At 46.0% G+C, this 21,927-nt stretch overlaps 1 protein-coding gene across 1 annotated transcript in view; it reads right to left on the minus strand.

Annotated features, from left to right (window-relative positions):
* Positions 1-1,352: 1,352 nt before the first annotated feature.
* CKAP2L (cytoskeleton associated protein 2 like) overlaps positions 1,353-21,927 on the minus strand; it is a 30,964-nt gene continuing 10,389 nt past the window's right edge. The window contains exons 4-9 of the mRNA XM_004707990.2: positions 16,559-17,796; positions 12,927-13,134; positions 9,162-9,317; positions 6,052-6,115; positions 4,059-4,200; positions 1,353-2,288 (exon numbers count right to left, since the gene is read on the minus strand). Of these exons, the coding sequence (XP_004708047.1) occupies positions 2,063-2,288; positions 4,059-4,200; positions 6,052-6,115; positions 9,162-9,317; positions 12,927-13,134; positions 16,559-17,796 (2,034 nt within the window). The 3' untranslated portion in view covers positions 1,353-2,062. The remainder of the gene's footprint in view (positions 2,289-4,058; positions 4,201-6,051; positions 6,116-9,161; positions 9,318-12,926; positions 13,135-16,558; positions 17,797-21,927) is intronic.

Genomic DNA, 21,927 nt, shown 5'->3' on the forward strand with positions numbered 1-21,927 from the left:
TTTAAATGGAGAGAAAATGTTTTGAGAAACGATGTACAAATGCGCTTTACACAATTGATGTGTGTATGGATTGGGATAACAGTTGTGTGAGCCCCTAATAAAATGTTAAAAACAACAACAACAACAAAAAACCAACTCTGGCATTGGCATTACAACTTGCTAACTTCCTTAATAAACTTCTTTGATCGTGAAAAAAAAAAAAAAAAGATTTCCATCCTAGCTTTTCAGCAACCCCACTAGTCTTTTTTCCTAACAAATGTTCCAGAAATGAACTCTTACAGGTTCTGATACATGTGACTCCATCCTCCTTACAATCCCTCGGGCAGTGATGTGTGCAGCTGACCGAGTGAGTCTGTGCCGCTCAAACCACCCAGACTCCGAGTGGGGCAAGGACTCTTAAGGAGACTGGGTGCGGTACTGCCAGCGGGCAAATCCAGACGTCCTTTCTAGTATGCACAAGGTTAAGTGGAGGGTAGGCACATCATCAACTCTAATAGATGCAAACTCTCTCCCCTCTCTTTCTGCTCTCCGGGCCGTTCTGCATGAAGACGGCAGTAGCGCCTGGCGTGTCTCCCTCTAAAACGTGTCTGCTCTACGCAGGCTTCTCGAGAGGGGGGGCACAGGGTAGACAGGCTTCTCTGGGGGAAGGGAAGGCTCGTTAGTTGGGGTTCATTCTATGTCTTACTCAGAATTAGTGTACCGACATTATCTTTTTCTTTAACCTCAGTTTTAGGAACTCCATGACGGTAAATTTGACCCTACAAGAGGCAGGGTGTTTCCCTCACATGCACAAAGCCAGTGCCCGGGTGGGGTAGGGACGCACTCCTGGGTCACAAGTGCTCCCCGTCAGGCCTCTTGGGAAATAACTTCTTGGTATTTTCCCAGACAAGCTCCTACGTCTTGTCCCCAGAGAAGCTATCCTCACAGTTTTCTATAATAAGATAAATGAATAAGCAGACATTTAAACACTAAGAAAAATTCATTAAAAAAAAAGAAATATTTAAATAAGAAAACGAAAATAAAAAAAACAGACCACTGTTTTTCTGTACATTGTATTTACATAATGATTTGGACTCTACCCTCCCAAGAACAGTTGACCAGGAAGAACAAATATTAACCTACCGTATATACTCGTGTGTAAGCCTAGTTTTCCAGCACATTTTTAATGCAGTTTTTGTAGTAAAATTAGGTGCCTCGGCTGATATTCGGGTTGGCTTATACTCGAGTATACACGGTATATAGTGGTCTCAGGGGCTTTCATTTCCTTCTCAGGACAGCAACCACCCCCTTCAGCAGAGCAAGAAGAAGCAAGGCATCTCCCCCCATCCCTCCCCCTGCCCCCATTTGAAGAATATCTGAATGACAACCACAGAAGTAAGTTTGCAGGGTCACCCTGTCGACCCTTCTCCATTAGGTTTGGGTGAAACGCCGACGGGGGTCGGGGTGGGGTGGGGTTTGCCTCACTGGAGGAAACCTGGCACTGCAAGGCCGAGAAGTATTCCTCGTGGACAAGGATACGGAGAGGGCAAGTCAAAGCACAGGCGTCACAGGCCTTTGCCATCTCGGAGCCAAGCTCCAGCTTCGGATCAACTCGTCTGCACAGTGAAAGGATTTGACTGCACGGTCTGCCAGGTCCCAGCCAGCATCAAAGCTCCCACTGTCCACGTGGTCAGAGAACATGCTCTCTTTGCTAAGGTGGACAAAAAGGGAAACTCTTATTTTGGCACCAACTCACTGATACAAAAGTTAGCTAGGTTGGGATTAAAGTAGATGAATAAAGTGCAAATTTCGTGGTGCTTGTGGGAGTTAGAACTCAGTAGCTGGAAATTTAGGCATGCTGTAGAACTGTGGTCAACTTCATTCTTAAATGAATCCTGTACACCAGGTCTTCCTGTCGGGATACAAAACCTCAGAGTGAAGTCTAGTGAATCACTCTCAAAGTTCTGAGAGCCCGTAACTGGTGTTCATTGTCCACGTTACGCCATGTCTGTCAGACATAGACAATTCTTGTCGCGGGGAGGACTGGACACACCAGGGGCCTTCCCCTCAAGGAATCAAGAAATTATCCATCAAGGATCTCAAACCCCAGGGTGACGGGCAATGCCTCGTTTCGGCGGAATATGAAATACTCTGTTTCCTCCGCTTCTAAGAGTTCGTCCAGGGAAGCCACTACCAGGTCATGGTCCTGTAGCATTTCTGGGTAGCGGGACACGGCTCGTTCGATCCTCGTTGATCGCCGGACAGGAGTGATGAGCTTCATGTCCTGAATGTCTGGCATTCCAATTAGTCTGAGAGAGTGAGTGGGAGACAAGAGAGATTCATTCAGAATCTTAGACTTTCTTGGGAAACTCGAGTAAATATATTTTGTTTCTTATTCTAAAATAAACCCCGGCACACACTTCACTCATGACAGACACGTTAGAGGGGCTGGCTGACACACAAGATGGCTTTCCCCTGGGATCTAGAGGGAACTGGGCCCTGTCCATCCGCAGCGCTATGATGGTGGAAGTACAGGGATTCGTTGCACGAAAGCAGTTTTTATTTGAGGCCAACTACTTGGCAGTTAGTGTTTGTTTACTCCCGAAGCTTTCAAAAGAGCTGACAGGTTTTGAGCAAACTGAGCTTATCACCAAATGGGGCTGGATTAATTAATTCTAAGATTCTTTTTTCTAGCTTTGACAAAAAGTTATTGAAAATATAGATTTACGATGGTGGACACCAGGCCACAGAATGCAATGGGAACCAACATGGCGCCATCCTTACACTCTTTACAACAGAAAAGCAGCCTAGAGAACAGGGTGCAGAAACCTGTTCTGCACCTAATTCACGCAGTGAATTAGGGTTTTTTGGTCACAAAACTAGGTAATATTCATCTAAGCAAAACTAAAAGGAACCCTGGTGGTGCAATGGTTAAGAGCTTGGTTGCAAAGCAAAAGGTTGGCAGTTCAAATCCCCCAGGAGCTCCCCAGGAGGAAGAGAGAGCAGCCTGTTTCCAGGAAGAGTACAGTCTTGGAAAGCCTGTTCTACTGTGTCCCATAGGGTTGTAGGAGTTGGCACTGTTGTGGGTTTGAGTTTTGGTTAGCAACACTAGCAAGCAAGTCTGCTAAAAAGCTTTCCTAATTGGTCTGGAGCCTGCTTCCGTCTATTTGAACATGGAGCTGAGTGTAGGGGGGAGGGGCTGGTCCTGGACAGGAGTGTAGGATGGGGGGGGTGTCACTGCGCTTTCCAGGAAATGCAAATGTATCCGTGCTCTTGTTGGAATGTCCCTCTCAAGATCATGAGCAGAGTGCCGTGATGTTACATGAGCATTTTAGAAAATGACCCTGATATACTAAGGATATGCATTAGTGTGGGATCTGTCTTCCACATATACTTGTTCAAACACCAAATGGTTCTGATACTAGGAGCAGTCTTTGACTATGGACTCAACTGGCCTCCCTGCTATCACACACAAAGGTGGAAGGAGCTGAGGGTGGGGGTGGCTCGCAATGGCACAGAGGATTACGTGCTGGGCTGCTCACTGACATGTTGGCAGTTCAAAACCACCAGCCGTTCAAAAGGGAGAAAGATGGGGCGTCTACTGTGGTGAAGAGTTACAGCCTTGGAACCCCTGGGGAGCACTTCTACTTTGTCAGGTTGGGTCACTAGGAGTCTGAAGTGGTTTCTTTCATAGCTACAAAGCAGGCTGCCCCTGCTTGGGACCAGGGGGCCCTCACCCCCTGCCAGGTGAGGGAGGTGCGATCTGCACGTCCAGGCAAGTGAGGGTGAGGAGAGAGGGCTGTCTCCAGGAGGGAGAGGGGGGTCCATTGCATCACCACTCCACCTTCCTCCCCGAGGGTGGGGTCTCATCGCGTGCGGTGGGAGGGGGCACGGTGTGTGTGCATAACACGGACACGGGCCACCCCGCACTCTCAGCCCCAAAGCTGGCTTGGACTGCCTGGGCCTCGGAGACGGCAGACGGCACCCATCGCTGCTGTTACTCTGCGCCTGTGGAGGGGAACTTGCCAACAGAGCTGGAAGGAGACCCAGGAACACAAAGCATGATGGCATGTGCTTACTTAGGGACCGGGGCGATCTGTAACTTGATGCCAGGATGGGTGTCCTCGCCTGCCTTGCCTCTCTCTTTTGAAGCAAGACAAGCCTTTTCAGATTCCACCTTCTTGATCAGCTCTTCGGCACGTAGCGAGTCAGAGGTAATTCCTGAGGACGCAATGCCAAGAGGAAAGTCTGGCTTAGCAACTTGATCGTTAAGCTAAAAATCAATGAAAGGAAAGCATACCGCATATCATGATGTCTAGTGATACCCGTGGGCTCTGTCTACTAGACTAAGGAGGGGCTGATTGTAAGTGGACTCAGAGCTGGTCTTTTTCGTCAAAGCGCTGTAGCCATGCCCTGAGCTCCTCCAGCCCCCAGCACTTGTGGAGGGACCCTTGCTGCCCTGCGCTCTCCACTCTTTGAGCTTCAGGAGAACTCCCGCAGGGACTAGTCACATACGTGGACACCGGACCTTCGACTCCCAGGGGTCACTCGCTCGATCTCCTGGCCCCTTCTCCCAGGGACAACCTCGTGGCTACCGGCTTGGACAGTGGGTGAAAAAAGTCTGGCGCTGACAAAATTTTCATGACAGCCCACTAGCAGTGACCACAACGAGAGGCAGGAAATTGAGGCAGAAGCAGGCTGGCACTGCGACTAGAGGCTGAGACCCAAAGAGGCCAAGAGAGTCAACGAGTTGTAAAGGCTGAATTCTGACTCTGCTTTCATCCTTTGAAGGTCTCGACCAGGTATTATAGTCAAACATCTGGATTGTAGCACCATTTCCGGCGAGTCTACCATCGAGATGAACACTCTATGACCCTAGTCCCAAAAGTAATGTGCTATGAAGTTGTAATTCCAAATGACTCGATTGAACCCCAAAGTTTAATTTGTTCTTAGAGAGTTGTCACATTGTGGAATAATAAAAAGCATCCTTTTATTTTCTAACAGCTTGTTTTTGCCCCCTTTCGATTCATAGAACAAATATTTTAAGCAATTGTAATATGAGTCATTTACTGTGTTGGGCAAAATATTAAAGAAAATTCCCCTAACAATCTGACCAGTGACAGGAATGGTTAACTGAGCAAAGAGCCTCCAGATGGCTATCCTTAACGCGGCACGTAACTTTAGAGGTGCACATGTTGACCGGTTTGTTCTGATTAAACTTCATGCGACTTAAACCAAGGCCTTTCTCCACTTGGCCTCCTCAGTCTCTTGAGAAAGGCGTTTGTCTTTCCCTCGAGGATGCCGGGAAGCAGGAGCTGTAGTCCAGGTTCCTCTAGTGCCAACAACGGATGTTCGGCACTGAGCACTACATTTACCATATATCTCGAGCATAAGCTGACCTGAATATCAGCAGAGGCACCTAATTGTACCACAAAAACTGCATAAAAATGTGCTGGAAAAACTCGGCTTATACACGAGTATATACGGGACTTTGTCTTCTCTGGTGAAAGACCAAATACTTTAGTTGAAAGTTTACTTCCTTTGTTCCGACGTAGACAGTGTCAGATCATGGGACTATGCTGAGAATGACAGTTTGAGGACCAATGGCATCCCTCCTCATTAAACAGAACATTTCAAGGTCTATCCTAACGTCCACCCCCTGGGGTAAGATAACACTCATACGCCTACACGGAACACCTGCTCGTATGCCTGTTCTTGGAACTCACACAAAGCTACTAACAACGCCCAAAGTGAAGAGCTGAAAGACTTTCACCAGCTTCTATGGTCTGAAATCAATCAAATGCGCACCAAAATAATGGATCATTCTTTGAGAGTGAACTGTGAATGATGGAAACAGGAAGGAGGATCTTTCTTCTTGGAAGATTGGAAAACACAATCCGGCGATTACATTGACTTGTAATAACGGAGTAACTCACTGATGACCATGCAGCAAGACCAGGCCAAAGAACCAGGAGCGGGATTTGGGGCTCTTGTACATAGTTTCTTTTCCTCGGTGACTGACTTTTCCTTACCAGCCCGAGGGCGCAAAAGCAAACACAAAGAAAGCAGTACCTTCTGTGGTTCTCTGTGGGTCTTGCAAAATATGAAGTATGACTTCCCGCAACTCTAGGATTGGCTGGAGGGATAGAAGAGGCAAACAGAAGCAACATTAAAAACATTGATTAAGAAAATAAGCAAACGAACTTTAGACATCAAGAACTTCTTTTTGTAAAAAAGGAAGGTTTCCTTTTTTTAAAACATCATGTAAACATCTCAGATTTATAACTTCATGGGCAAAACGAAGGAACAGAAGAAATGTTGGTTAAATACAGGCACCTGACTTTAGTGGAAATCTGTTGATGATAACCCTTTTCCAAATCAAACTCTATTTTCTTGGAGATTTGCACAATTCCATTGAAGATGTGCTCCCACAGGAAGGTTCTGACCCAACGGTGAAAGAAAGGCTAGCCACATGGAAAATATATCTTAAGTTTTTATTTATTTACTAAGTCATTTCATCGGGGGCTCGCACAACTCCCACCACAATCCACACACCAACTGAATCAGGCATGTTTGTACATACGCTACCCTCATTCTCTTCTAGACACCCACTTTCTTTCTACTGAGCCCTTGGTACCAGCTCTTTTTCCTCCCCCCTCCCACCACGCTCAAAGCCCCTAGATAGATTGTACATTGCTATTATTTTCATCTCTGGCACTAACTGCTGTCTCCCCTCCCAATGTCCTCTGCTGCCCTCCCCACTGTAGAGGGGTGCATGGCCATGTGTTGATCACCAGATTGGTTACCCCCTTTCTCCTCCTCTCCCCCTCTCCCCCCTTTCCAGCATCACCATTCCCGCTCTTGGATTCTGTGTGTCGTGAGGTCCCGTCCCTTTCTATACCTGTGTACCTGTTCCAGTCTAATCTGAACTGGGAAGCAGCTCTAGGGTCATGGCAGTTTTAGTTTCGTTTTTGTTTTATTGTAGAAGTCATATACTTCATTACCAAAAAACTCATTAAGCTAAAGAAAAAGATTCCATCCAAAATTTCATCACCCCAATCCAACTTTTGTTAACAGTTTGAGCAATCCCCCTTTCCTTTTGTATGGCAATATAGCAATTTACCTTGTAACGGGCAAACAAGACCTCAAAAATCCTCTATAGAAAAGTAATTTTCTGATGAAACTATCTGAGATCATTCACGCTTAAAAATGATCTGACCCAGGCCACGAATCACAGCATCATGAAAGAAAACGATACTTTCATACAATTTATTTGGAGCTGAGTCTTCCTGACTTGTAGCAAATAAATGACAGATAAAAGCTGACACTATGGGAAGTGGGTATAGATGGAATGCATTCGGAAAGATAAATCATCTATCAAGTTTATAGATTCCTGGATAGAGATTGTGACACAGGAGAACGATGAGGCGGTCTGTTCCTATAAGACTTACAGTCTTGGAAACTGTCAGTCAGAACGGACTCAATGGCCATGGGTTTGGGTATCTGGTGGACAAAGATGGTGCATTGACTGCCCATTAATTCTAGTCCCTCTTGACGCTCCACTGACACGATAATAAATAAAGGGGTTTTAAATAAAGGCGCAACAACAACAACAAAAAGGAGGAGCCGATACCAAGGGCTCAAGTAGAAAGAAAATGTCTTGAGAATGGATGATGGCAACAAATGTACAAATGTGCTTGACACCATGGATGCCTGGATGTGTTGTGATGAGTTTTACGAGCCCCCAGTAAAAGGATTAAAATAAATAAATAAATAAAATAAAGGCAACAACCCACAAAAAGCAACGAGAAGAAATAACGGTGAGGTTTTGGAAGCTGGAATGCAAAGGGAGGTGGTAGACAATTTCAGAGGGTCCAATTTTAAGCTGGCGTTGTGGCTAAGATACCACCTGACACAGATCACTGGTCCCACAAAGGCCCAGCAGTGAGTTATTAGACTAACATCAGAACTCCTGCGCATCTGTTCAAAAAGCCGTGCAAGTACATTCTTCACACCAGAACTCCCTGGCGTCCAGAAGCTGTGTGAGAATCCCCTTCCCTCAAGTTCATCCCAACAGTCAACTGGGGAGGGGCTCTCCAAGGCAGTTTCCGGGGGACACCATGCACAGCCCAGTGTCCTGACCCTTTGCTGGTTGCAAATGGGGATGCGTGAAAGCTTCTTTCCCCCAGCCCCGCAACCCCACAGCAAACCGATGTGATAGAATCTACTGGTTACATGTAATGCTGCTTTCTACAAAACCGGTATCTTCTTCTAAAATGTTCCTTGTATTAAGTGGGGGGGGGGGCACCCCTCACCGCTAGTCTCAGGTTCAGTAAGCACAATTGTACAGTTCAGATATATAAACATTATATTAAAGTCAACGAGAGCATGAGAGATACAATAATGCAGTCAGACACATTACATGGTAGCATTGCTCACCTCAGCCTTGCTTGGTGGTCCACGTGGAGAGAGGGGGAAGGGAAGGAGGACAGGGGAAAGGAGGACAAGGGGAAAGGAGGATGGGAGAGGCGAGGGGAGAGACCAGCGAGAGAGCGAGAGGAGGGAGAGAGATCTCTATTGCTAACTCAGGCTTATATACCTTTTGGGAGTGTGCAAGCCCCCTAATTACAGGTAAAGACATACGTTACAGGAAGGGGTTGCACTATAGGTTATACAGTAATGAGAGGGGTGGTCTAGGGACATACATGCAATAGGAAGAGGAGGGATTGGGGGTATACATGTGACAAGATGGACGGATCCTAGATTTAGGATGGTAGCTTAATTTTGGATGTCACACAGCCTGTTTGACTTGTTCCCTGGCTCAACTGATAAGAGACCATTATCGGTAGGGTGTGAACTCCACCAATGGGAACCAAGCTACTGGGTGGCAAGCCTCAGGGAGAAGTAATCCATTGTCTTCAGCAGCAGGGAGCAGGCCCACCCCTGTGGTGGGGTGAGACAGCAGTGGGCAGCGATTGCTTTCAGGGAGGATTAAGCATCTGACCTCCCCCTACAGTTCCTAAAGGACATTCATATTCGGTATATAACTTTATATTCTATACATCACTTTACGAAATGATACCTAGATGCTTAACAGCACATTGTGGACCTGTCATATTGCAAATAATAGAGAGCCCACATGCCAGAGAATTTCCAGGTCACCCTTCCAGACAGGTACTCACTGTGGCCCCGTTTTTAATGGCCTCTTCGTAGAGCCCAATAACATCAAAGCTGCCTTTCCGTGCCAACAGCTTTGCTTTGCAGATCCAGAATTTGGCGAACTTTTCAGCCTCAGGAATACTGGACAATATGGTAAGCACTTCATCAGAAAACACACCCTGGAAAAAGAAAATGCCCAGAGGAAGTATCAGCACGCATTGTTGCCCAGAGGAAGTATCAGCACGCATTGTTGCCCATGCATTGTTGCTCTGACATCTTCCCAAGTTTATCCTGGGGGCTCACAGAAATCAGTCTGATGCTAAATTTTTTTGAACTTAAAAGAAAACAAAACAAAGCACCCATCTCTCTAAGTGTACATTTCAATGACATTTGACAATGATTTTTAAATTTACACAAGACCAAAGACATCACGGCTGAAGGTAAAGGGATATGTTCTATAGAGTTTTATTTGTATAAAAACAACCTGCTCCCCAGAGCCTAGAGGAATCATTCAAACACAAAGGAAAACTGCAATATCGTTGTGCCAATCTGGCTTGAGCTGCAGGGCTGCTATGAGTGGGACTGACTCGACAGCAGTGACCATGGTAACATTAATGCTCCAGACTCCCTTTCCCGGACAGGTGTCTGTCCCTGTCTTCCGAGTTCTCCGTGGGAATGAGCCAAAGTTACCCTTCTTGGGCTTGGTTCTCTACCTGCTTGGCTTCCCTTCCTTCCTGCTTCTGTATCCCCACCACACCCCTGCCCATTTCCCTGGGAATCTCTAACTAATCAACTCCTTTCACACAAATCCCTGTCTCAGCTCGGCTTTCTGCAGGAAGTAGTATGCAACCAAATCCTACATGATATTCTTTTCATTGAAATGCCAGGTGTGCAAGTGTGGTTCCGGTTTTGTTTTTTTAAACTTGACCTTTACTGATAAAAAACACTACGTATTCAAATCTGAGATATATTACCAAAGCAAAATTTAGAAACAGATTTATAATACTTAAGTGTGTGTGTGTATATATGTATATATAAATATATGTGTGTGTATATATATATATATATATATATATATATAGAGAGAGAGAGAGAGAGAGAGAGACTGACATAAATGACCTTAGCTTTCAATGAAAAAAATCATGCAAAAGTATATAAAAATAGGTACAGATTTCATACAAGAGGAAAAAATAATCAATACAAATCAAAAAATGAGCCTTTGAAAACATTAATAGAGAAATTTTTGGCAAGCCTAACAAAAAAAAAACAGAAAAAAAGAGATAAAAACAAACAACTGATTAAGCCCCTGGCGAGTCCCCTGACCATGGACAGGGATGTGATTAGCCCTGCTAACATGCAGAATGCAACATCGGAAGGGGGTTGTTGCAGATGGAATTAGGTTAAAGTTTAGCACCCTATCATTTGTTCTCTTTTATGATCCATTTAATTTGTTCTAGTTATAAATATTTTCTGCTTTCTTTTCTTTTGAGGTTTTTATTTTGTTATTTCACTGATTTACCTTGTTATTCTTTTTGTTTCTAATGACTTTCTGTGTATGGAATCTAGGACAGGTAAATGTAGAGATGGTAACTGAAGCCATGGTTCCTTGGAGGTCTGGCAGGGGAAGAGGGCAGCTAATAATTAATGATGAGTACACGAATGAAGGAAATGTTCCCAAACGGATTATGATGATGATTGTACCACTCTTCTTGATATATTGAACTACTGAATTATATATGAATTATATACCCCCAAACCTAATGAAAGTAAGTGTCCTAAAGTAGCTCAAGAATAGAAAACTTGAAAACAAAACAAAAAGTAACAAACAGAAGAAATTGAAATTGAAAAGATACACAAAACTATTCCCAAAGAAGCAAAGTCCATATAATCGTAAGGGCATGTTCTGCCGCACTTTAAGACTACGTTCTTGTGGATAAATGACTTTCAGAGTACATGAAAAAGAAAGACGGCCCACTGATGGACAAAACAGCTTTCACGCTGATCACAGGCAAACCCAAAGCACAACCTAAGAGCCAGGAGAAGCCAGCCCCTAGCACATCGTTACGGGCCTGGAGGTGCAATTGCACAGAGATAATAAGTAAGGATTATAGTAAAGTTACAGAGAGCGTGAGAGATAGAAGAGAAATATAGAAATAAATGGAGTCAGACACATTACATGGTAGCATGCTCACCTCAGCCCCTCCTGGTGGTCCACGTGGAGGGAGAGAGAAAATCTTTAATATTCTCTTGGGACCTGCAAGCCCCCTAATTACAGGTGAAGAAAGGGTTGTGCTATAGGTATTACAGTAATGGGAAGGGGTGATCTAGGGGTATCCACGCAATAGGAAGAGGAGGGATTGGGGGTATACACGCTGCGGCAGGATGGGCAGGTCCTAGATACAGGATGGCAGCCTAACTTTGAATATCACAGAGCCCTTTGACTTGTTCCTGGCCCAACGGATAGAGACCATTATCAGTAGGATGTGAACTCCTCCTACTGGAGCCTGTCCATTGTCCCCAGCGGCAGGGAGTGGGGAGACACTATGTCCCCTATGGTGTGGGGAGACAGTGGTCTGTCAGCAGGGAGGATGCTTGTGAGCTGACCTCCGCCCACACCTAAGAACATACGTAAAAATCAGGGACAAATGAACGGCAACTCCCAGAATATTTCATTCATTAAATCATCTATAGGGAACCTTTGTGGCACTGTCAGGTTTGGGGTGGGCCACTAACTGCAGCCAGGTTGTTCTCCTGTAAAGATTTACAGCCTCAGAAACCGCATACACACACATGTAGGGCCACTGATTCCACGATTAACATGTAGTTCTATGGAAGAGTGGTTGGCAGTAGTGCCCACCTTAGGGAGAAGTGAAGGATGCTTACGTGTGCGTATGGGGGAGGTGGGTGGAGGGAGGGATGCTGTTCATTTATCAGCAGTGTTTACAATGTTTTTAATAATACAAATGTATTCATTTTTTAATGAAAAAAAAAAAACTCAACAAAAACAAAACCCAAACCCTCAAGTAATTAAGAAGTTGTAGCAGGAAAAGGAATGAAAACAAAAAGACCAAAGTTCAATTCCACAAAGGAGCAACCTTCATGTTCGGCTGACTCCTAGGGGGAGGGGTGGGGGCGGGGCGGGACAGGGACGCCTAGAGCTGACCTAAGCTGAAGCGTCTCTCTTTGCTGACAGTCTTCTCCAACATAATGGGGCTTGCTTCAGGAAGGAGCCTTCCTATAGAAGGATATCCCATCATTTTACATTATGCTTCCTTCAAGGGATCTCGGAAGGATCATCCCGTGCCTATCCTTACTCTTACCTGCAGAATCTACGATCTAATGAAGACCCCATGCTACCCAGAGCACCGAGAACAAGCCGCGCGTATTTACACCTGGCCTTGCTTTTGACCTGATGTGCCCGGATGTTAAATGCCCACTCCTTGGGCATTGGTACACTGAGAAGGCCAAGTTCCTTTCGGACCTGGAACTAGACTGCTTGGTCTGGTCTCCTAACTTTTTGGGTGTCTCCATCTCAATTGCTGAATGGGGGCAGTAATCGCAGTGATGAGATGATATACGTCAAGGGTGGACCACAGTGCCTGGCACACAAGGGCCACGGTGTGAGTATACACTGTTGTTATGAGTGTTACCCGGCTTCTCTAGGAAAAGTAGCCACATTTCTACCTAGACATATGGAATCGTTAACTCCCCTACATTAAACTGAAGAAACGCGTCCCCAAACTCCCGGCCCCGTGGCAGAGCTCTGGGAGCTGCTCCTCCCCACTCACCCCTTCGATGAGCTGCAGGCATTCTGCTAGCGTGCTGTTAATTTTACTCGACAGTGCCGACTGGGCTTTCTTCTCTTCCTCTTCCTGTTCCATACTCTTCCAGAAGGAGACGTTCATTTCCTCGATCACCCGTCTTTTGGCCTTAAGTTCCATTGGGGGTCGTTTATAGATCTTCCCCTTAGACTTCTGCCACTCTTCCAGCTGTTTCCTGTGATGCAACGAGGGCGGGGCAGGTGATTAGCTGATACGCAGGCAGGCTGCTCACTTATGGGCTATGCAGAGCTGGAGGAGGACTAAACACCTTCAACCACACGCAAAGCCAGAAACGACAGTTTACAATTGGGTCATGACAGTACTGGGCTGCCCCACCTGCCCCAAGGCACACACGACAGGTGGTCAGCTTCTCCTTCTTCAAATGCTTCTGCTCCGTGACTGTTGCTCAGTCTCTTTCTCTGAGACGTTTCAGCTCACCTGTATGCTATCTCTGACATCTTCCTAAGACAGGCTCCATCCTTCACTTGGCACTCTTCTCTCCCCCACCATTAGCCTGTGCTCTGTTGCCCACTCAGACCAACCCAGCCGGTTGCATTAATTAGTGAACGAAAGAGAAAAATGCCAAGTCAAAATCTCTGCCTGCCTTCTCCCCTCACTCATTTTCCCCAGCTCCTGAGCCCTCCCTCGGCCATCCACGTCCACATGGAGCTCAGCAAGGTTAGGGCTTGTGAGCAACTGGTCCCCAGTGCGAACCCTAAATCTCTGCTGCTCACGGTCTCCACTCCTGCTTCCCAGAGGCCTACAGGCAGCTGCTGACGGGGCACCAGACACGTAGAGCCCAGGGCCTGGAGCTGGAGGAGCTTCCTGACGTCTTTTAGTGACCAGCTACCGACGACTTGCCAGTATACACCTTCAGCCAGGAGAGAGGCCAGCGTCTAGCTGACAGCTTTAATTTGCCACCTGCTACACATCTCAAATTTGGCACTGCCAACATACAGAACAACTTGACTTTCACCTTCAGATCCATTCCAGTCCCAAAGCCTTCCCTACCTTGGTCAACAGCACCTGGTTCACTAAGTGGTTCACTAAGCTGTCTGAGCGGTTCACTGGTTCACTAAGCTGTCTGAGCGGTCACCCCCACCCCCGACACATCATTATGGAATATCGCTTTGATTTCTACTGCCAGCATCTTAGTCCAAGTTGCCGCCATCTGTCTGAAATGCCTCATAGCACAATACTCTCTCTCACCTTTACGAAGCCCGCTCTTTGCGCAGCAGCGAGAGTGAGCTTTCAAACGTAAACCAGATCATGCTGCTGCCAGGGACTTCCCGTCATTCTTAGAATAAAACTCAAAATGTTCCCCAAAGGCCCAAGATAATTGGCTCCTGCTGACCCCTCCAATCTCATGGCCATACCCCGGTCCTTTGTGCCCTTTCCCTGCTCTTCAGATCCTGACCCAAGTTCATTCCTGCCCCAGGGCCTGGCATTTTCAGTGTTCAGTTCTTGGCTCCAATGCTACTTCCTATCATTGGTTAGGTGGATCTTGGTGGAAAGCAGAGAACATCAGACATGGGTTTACTCGTGTTTTGCTGACCTTATTAAGGCATCCGATTGTGCGGATCGTAACCAGCTGAAGGATGGGAATTCAAGAACACTTAATGGCGCTCATATGGAACCTGTGCATAGGCCAAGAGGCAGTTGTGCAAATAGAAGACCGTGTGGTTTAAAAACAGGAAAGGTATGTGTCAGGATTGTGTCTTTTCACCATGCTACTTCAATCTATCTGCTGAGCAAATCATGTTGGACTTGTGTGGGAGAGCGCAGCCTCAGGGGTCGATGCAAGCTCAAGGAAGGCCGTCCCCTGTCTCCCACTGGATGCTCAGTGCCCAGCAGTGTCTGGAACACGCACGTGTTCAGGAACATGTCAACGCTCTGTAGTGCGCAGCTATGAGATTTTTGACAAACTCATGAAGTCAAGGAACGTCTACAAGATATAAAATAGTTGCAACACTCACCAGGCTTCTTTCTCAGTCCCTGTTAGTCAACCCAGCCACAACCTCCAGCTCCTGCTAATCACCGTGTGTGTGTGTGTGTGTGTGTGTGTGTGTGTGTATGCGCACGTGTTTTGTCCCTTGCATTTTCAAAATTGAAGTGCCCGTAGCTACTTTTGAATGAATGAATCAACACTCTTGGTTCTCTCTCCTGGACTCCAGAGAACAATTCATACAGGGGTTATTTCAGCTGCAGCTCCTCCCGGCTCATGCTCACCCTAACTATTTACGTAACAATAACAGTTGAGACATCAGGCACGGCTTCCTCTGTGTTCCTGGTTCTCTTCCTACCCCTTTCACCTGCCTCCTAGTCATAAATGAAGGGGTTTTCCTTCTGTGAAGACAGTTTATTACCAGGACCTTTGGTCTAATTTTCATTTTCTAGACTCTGACATGACACCCCAGACAATAGGCTACAGGTTGTGATGGTTGGGCCACACCTACCAGGGCCTGGCCCATTGTTGGTGAGCAAGCACGCAAAGAAGTTGTGAGAAATTTGTCCTCGTTTTTGCAGTCAGACACGCTCAACCCACAACATACTGTCTTATGAGCGACTGTTGTCTAATCTAGATGGTGAACTTGTGGACAGAGACCCTGCCCGACTTCCTCATTCCCCAGCTCAGTCTTGCACATAGCTTGCTTCGTCACTAGCTTTTCCTCAACCTTAGATCTCGGCTTCAATGTCACTGTCACTAGCTTGGAAAGTATCTCTTGGGATCCTTCTATTTACAGAACCCATCCTAGGCCTCTCTCTCTCTCTCTCTTGCACAGCATCTCGAATCTGTTGCTTCTTCCTGTCTCTTCAGGATGCAGGGAGCGTGCTGGTCAGGGCTCTCTATCCACAGCATAATCTTGTGTTCATTCCATAGCCGTTTTATGTTAGGGTCCCTCCCAACACGGGTACATTGAAGTTACTTTATAATTCTGCCTGTTCCTTCTACCTTTGTCAGGAATTTTCTTATTTTCTTTCCCAACCAGGTATGCATGCCGGGAGGTGTACCATTTTGAGACTGGGTCTGGCCCCGATGCAGAAATGGCGCACAATCGTGTGGCTCAGTTTCACATAGTGTGTAACATTAACCCCCAGAGAACGGAGATTCCGATTTCTGTCATCTGACCCCCTGAGCTCTGGTTTTGAATGGATTGCTCTACTCTGTCTTAGCATACTTCCCAAAATGTGGCCCACTCAGACTGCTGCAAGCTTCCCGTTCCTGTTTTTCCAGATCCTGTTTCTGGACTTAACATCCTGGCCTTCTGAACAAATGGTCACTATCTCCCCACCTTCTCGTTCTGTGAACTCACTATTCTGGCTCCTCTCTGTTCAACTTTTCTTTCTTTTTTGCCGTTGTAGATGATTTCAAACATACGGAATGCTACGGAGAAGTGACTTATAATACATGTAAGCTCTGCCAGATCTTAATATTTTCTCATATCTCCTTCAAGTTTTCTTTTTCTCTTCCTTTTTTTTTGGGGGGGGTCACAGCTACCAATGACTTAGGAAACATTATTTATGGACTATTTTCTCATCAAGTAGGCTTGCCAAATCATTTTAAGTTGCAAACAAATTTTAGAACCAGAGCACAGTACCTTCGATCCTCAGTTGCCTTCTTCATATTGGGGTTTGTTTGACTCCCGTTCGCGACTTCTCTGTTAGCTCTCATTGGGCCGCCAGCCTGGGTTTTGGGAGCTGTCCTGCTCAAAGATTGGCTCTGGGGAACAGCCCTTTTCGACTTGGCATCGACAGTTTGTGCTCTTTGCTGAACGGTATTGTTGCGCTTTTCCCCATTGGCTCTTATTTGAGGAGTGCTTGGAATTATGGAATGAGAGCGGCCAATGGTCAAAGGTCTCTGGCTAGTGGCTTTGGCAGTTGGCAGCACGCATGGCGTCCGGGGTCTGAAGCAGGGCTGGACAAACTTCTGCTCTGGCTTCCGGTTCAGATGCCTGTTGTTAATTGCCCCCTGAAGCAAATTGGTGTCAGTTCGGGGTTTGGTATGTCTTGCTTTTTGTTCATTAACAGGGCATGACTGTAACTTAATTTCATTTGGCCTTTCATGTTTAGCCCCATTGACCTTTCTGTCCTGGTCCTTGGGCCCTGGTTTCTTTGATGCCAGAGTCCGACTAAGGGGCTTAACCGCGTGACAGGGTACTGTCCCTGGGGGTTTTCCCCCTGGTCTTGTAAGATTCGCTCCTCGAGACACCGGCTGTGATTTCACGGGGCCACTCCTGATTTGCATTTTGCCGACCAACTGTTTGTTAACTCTGTCTTTCGGAATGGCCTTATTCATCAAACCTTTGCCCAAAGCTTCTTTAGGGGCCGCCCTGCTGTGGGTTGGATCATGACAATTCGTTTTTGGCTTACTGAGCGAACAGCACGCAGGATCTGGCTTCCTCTCAGAGTCTGAGAGGGGTTGGGGCCAGTTCTCTTTGTTTATCTCCCTTAGAAAGTGGCCAGAAGATTCGCTTTCGGTGGGGGCATTGTCCATGGAGTCTGCACAGTTAGCGTTCCCATGATCTGCTACCTGTTGCTTTGCAGTTTTCGGTTTCTGACTGAGAAGTGACCCCACGGGCTTCCTGGCTGCTTTTCTTGCAGTGGATGACCCACTTTTCAGGTGCTGTTGAGTATTGCTGGAAGGCTTACAGGTCAGGCCGGAAGAGGCACATGCTGAAGTTAGCCTTCTTTTGCCCACAGGCTTTGGTGGATCCAAGTATGGTTTCCGGGCCCCTGGGACATTGGTGGGTCTAGGCTGGAGTCCAAGGCTGACGGGCCTAGTTGTTTTGATAGGCAAAGCACCATGGTTGGTCACATCCTTTTTGGGTCTAACAGTCTGTGAAGATAAGGAAAAAAAAAATCCGAAAAGTAAATTCATAATACTATCTTACTTTAAAAAAAATGATAAAAAATCCTATCTAAACACATTAGAAAAAAGACCCCACACCCCCCTAGGTATTTTAGTTGGAATTTTATTTAAGAAAGTTCAATATTGAGACAGTAACATAAGGCTCGTTAATAATAGACCATTAAAAATATAGTGGATATATAACAAATCATTTTACTTTTGAGAGTTACGTAACAAATAATTGATTTTCACGACTTGACTGCTAGTCAGAAATATTTTCAGGATTGTTTAGCTTGATAGAATTATTCAGAGATGCAGTGAATATACAAGGATTCTTGTTTAAAAGTTAGAAGTTGCCTCAACTGAACAAATCTTTGGCGAATGTCCATTATGTACCAGCATGTGTCCTTTTAGGGACTCTGAAGAGATAAACAAATGATGGTCTTGTGTTAGGGCCCTGCCCAACAAATGTCTCCCATTATGTTGTACTGCTGTCCTGTGTATAAACAATTAAAACCACCACTGTCTTTGTAAAAGTCAGGGTGCCCAGGAAGCTCTGCCTCAATCCCAGAGATTTGCGTTAAGAAGACTAGTAAGTGGCAGACGATACTGAGAGGCCTGGGACGCTTTGGAAAAGCCTGTTCCAGAAAATGTTGAAAACCAGATCAAACCCAATGTGTACAGGGGTCATCAACTAACAAGGTTTTAACTGTTCATGTCAGGCTTATCATTTTGATCTCCTATAGTCATCTCTCCCATGCACTTTTTTGTATCCAGTTTATTCCCATTCCTCCATTATGGATAGAGGGGACTCACCGGAGGTTTATTTTTGGTATATGAGAACCCAGGAATGATGAACCTAGAGAGACAGCAAGACATGGAGTCGAAGAAGGGCTCTGGGGGGTGGGGGGGGTGGGGGAGAGAAGAGTTGGGGAAGGTAGGGGGTAAAAGGGACCTGATATCAAGGAGTTCAAAAAGAATGAGAGTATTTTGAAACTGAGTGTGGTACCCATTGTACAGTAACTGCTTGATGTGATTGAACTTTGATGCGATATCTAAGGTTTGAATCTAGGCCATTAACAAGTCATGTGATAAAATTTTGGATAAGCAAGGTAGAATTAGGTCCCAGAGGGCTTTGAAAATCAGGAAGGACAGGGAAAGAGGGACCAGACTTCAACCAGGTGCTCTAAGACATGAATGCAACATACCAGCACGAAGCAGGGAACCAATAGAGAGGTCTAAGGGGCTGGTCCAATCCCAACTACGTGGACAGCCCCTCCCCCCATACCAGAATTCACTTCAGAGGACAGCACTGAAGCAACAGTTCAAGGAGAGGGACATGGCTGATCAGAGCACACAGGAGCAATGCAGGGGGAGGGAGAGAGAATGGAGCACATCCTGGCCCACCAAGCCCTGAGGACGATATTCCTGCTCAGAGCAGCCAATGCACAGAGAGGACCATAGGGCTGGCCCCACTATGAGACACAACATCCTTCACTGACCCATAACCCTCAGGGTACAACATTGGCGACACAGTGCAGGAACTGTGCCCGATCTGACCCACCACACAGAGGGGAAACACTAAAGGCGTTCAACAGAATGGCAAGGGGAGCAGAGCAAGGAAGTCCTGAGGGAACACCAAAAACAGACTTTGGGGTCAGGGCGTGGCACCCCATCAGACTCAACCGGAAAACACTAGTAAAGGTCAACAAACAGACCTTGAACTATTTATGGGCTGTTTTTTTTTGTCCTTGGTTTTTGGTTGTTGTTGTTTTGTTTTGCTCTGTCTTGTTTTTGTGTATCTTCTTATCTCTGCAGGTCTCTCTAAATAAGATAGGCAGGATAACCAATCTGGAGGAGAAAACAATGGGATGGACAGTTCGGTGTGGTGCAGGGGGCCATAGGAGACAGGGAGGTGGGGGAGAGGAAGTGGGTGTTAACAAACCCAGGGACAAGGGAACAACAAGTGATCCAAAATCAATGGCGAGGAGGGTGTAGGAGGCCTGGTAGGGCTTCATCAAGGGTAATGTAGCTGAGAAGAATTACTGAAATCCAAATGAAGGCTGAACATGATAGTGGGACAAGAGAAAAGTAAAAGGAAATAGAGGAAAGAACTAGGAGGCAAAGAACATTTATAGAGGTCTAAATACAGACATGTACATATGTAAATATATTTATATATGATGATGGGGAAATAGATCTATGTACATATATTTATAGGCTTAGTATTAAGGTAGCAGATGGACATTGGGCCTCTACTCAAGTCCATCTTCAATGCAAGAACACTTTGTTCTATGAAACTGGCATTCCATGATGCTCACCTTCCCAACTTGATCGTTGAAGACAAAGTGGGTGCATAAGCAAAGGTGGTGAAGAAAGCTGATGGTGCCCGGCTATCAAAAGATACAGTGCTGGGGTCTTAAAGGCTTGAAGATAAACAAGCGGCCATCTAGCTCATAAACAACAAAGCCCACATGTAAGAAGCACACCAGCCTGTGTGATCACAAGGTGTCAATAGGATCAGGTATCAGGTATGAAAGACCCAGAAGAAAAAAACTGTATCATTGTGAATGAGGGGGAGGGCAGAGTGGAGACCCAAAGCCCATCTGTAGGCAACTGGACATCCCCCTTACAGAAGGGTTGAGGGGAGGAGACAAGCCAGTCAGGGTGCAGTATAGCACCGATGAAACATACAACTTTCCTCTAGTTCTTTAATGTTTCCTCCCCTCCACTATCATGATCTCAATTCTACCTTACATATCTGGCTAGATCACAGCATGTACACAGGTACAGATAAGAGCTGGAAACATGGGGAATCCAGGACAGATAAACCCCTCAGGATCCATACTGAGAGTAGCCATACCAGGAGGGGAAGAGGAAGGTGGGGGGAGATAGGGATAACCCATCACATTGATCTACCTATAACCTTCTCTGAGGGGGATGGACAACAGAAAAGTGAGTGAAGGGAGACATCAGTCAGTGTAAGACATGAAAAATAACCATAATTTATTTAATTATCAAGGGTTCATGAGGGAGGGAGGAAAAAAATGAGGAGCCGATACCAAGGGCTCAAGTAGAAAGAAAATGTTTTGAAAATGATGATGGCAACAAATGTACAAATGTGCTTGACACCATGGATGGACATATGGATTGTGATACGCATTGTATGAGGCCCCAGTAAAATGATTTGAATAAAAAGAAAACCAGGGAAGGGAGTTAAAATGGACGTGGTTAATAACACCTTGGCTTTCAGAGCATCCACAGTGAAAGGAACTTTCCAGAGCGAAGAGCCTGGCTGGCCGAGATTAGTGGGACGTCTGACTCCAGGGGAAGACGGGGGTGCTAGGTTTCTGCGGCCTATGGGTGGTTGTGTACAGAACACTACAGCACCATTGCCAAGCCTGTATTTTTCATGTGTATGTATTTTTAAAGCTTATTGGGGTTCGGGTGAAAGTTTACCGAGCCAGTTCGTTTCCGCGCAGGGTACCCTTTTGGTTTGGGAGGGTAATTGTAATGCCTGCAATCTGACAGCACTCTCCGCGTCTTCCCTGCTCCTGCTGAGGTTTGTTTTGGGGAAGTGCTGCCCTTTGGGCCTCGTGTGATTGATCGTTCCGGGAGCGGGTCCTCATAGACTTTACTGTTCACATGATTTTCTTTTTCTGCCTCAATCTAATTTATCATCTAAGGACCAAGGGAAGTTCTGCACCTGTGAAGATAACTGTGTTTCATACTACTTTTGAAAATAGCAGTTTTAAGGAAACATTAAACTACTTGGTTCATAATTTATAAAATACAAACATGTAACTCTTCATGTGTACAATTTACCAACACTAATTCCATTAACCATATTGCACGACCATCACCATAGAAAAAAACCAATGCTCTTAAACAAGACTTCTCCCTTTTCCTCTCACTCCTACCTGGCAACCACGAGTAAACACAGGACTCTATTCTAGATCTTTCGTGGAAGTGACTGAGACAGTTTATTGTGCCGGCCTGGCTGATAAACGCAGGTGGGATTGACTGAGGGGAGGAGAGATGGATGGCTTGGTGAGCCTTGCCTTTCTTGTCTCTCGCTCTGTGATCATCGGACCAGTGTGCGGCTGCCTTGCTTGTTCT

This window comes from Echinops telfairi, unplaced genomic scaffold (genome assembly GCF_000313985.2).
Source record: "Echinops telfairi isolate 266 unplaced genomic scaffold, ASM31398v2 ScPeMD7_11;HRSCAF=52, whole genome shotgun sequence".
NCBI classification, from domain to species: domain Eukaryota; kingdom Metazoa; phylum Chordata; class Mammalia; order Afrosoricida; family Tenrecidae; genus Echinops; species Echinops telfairi.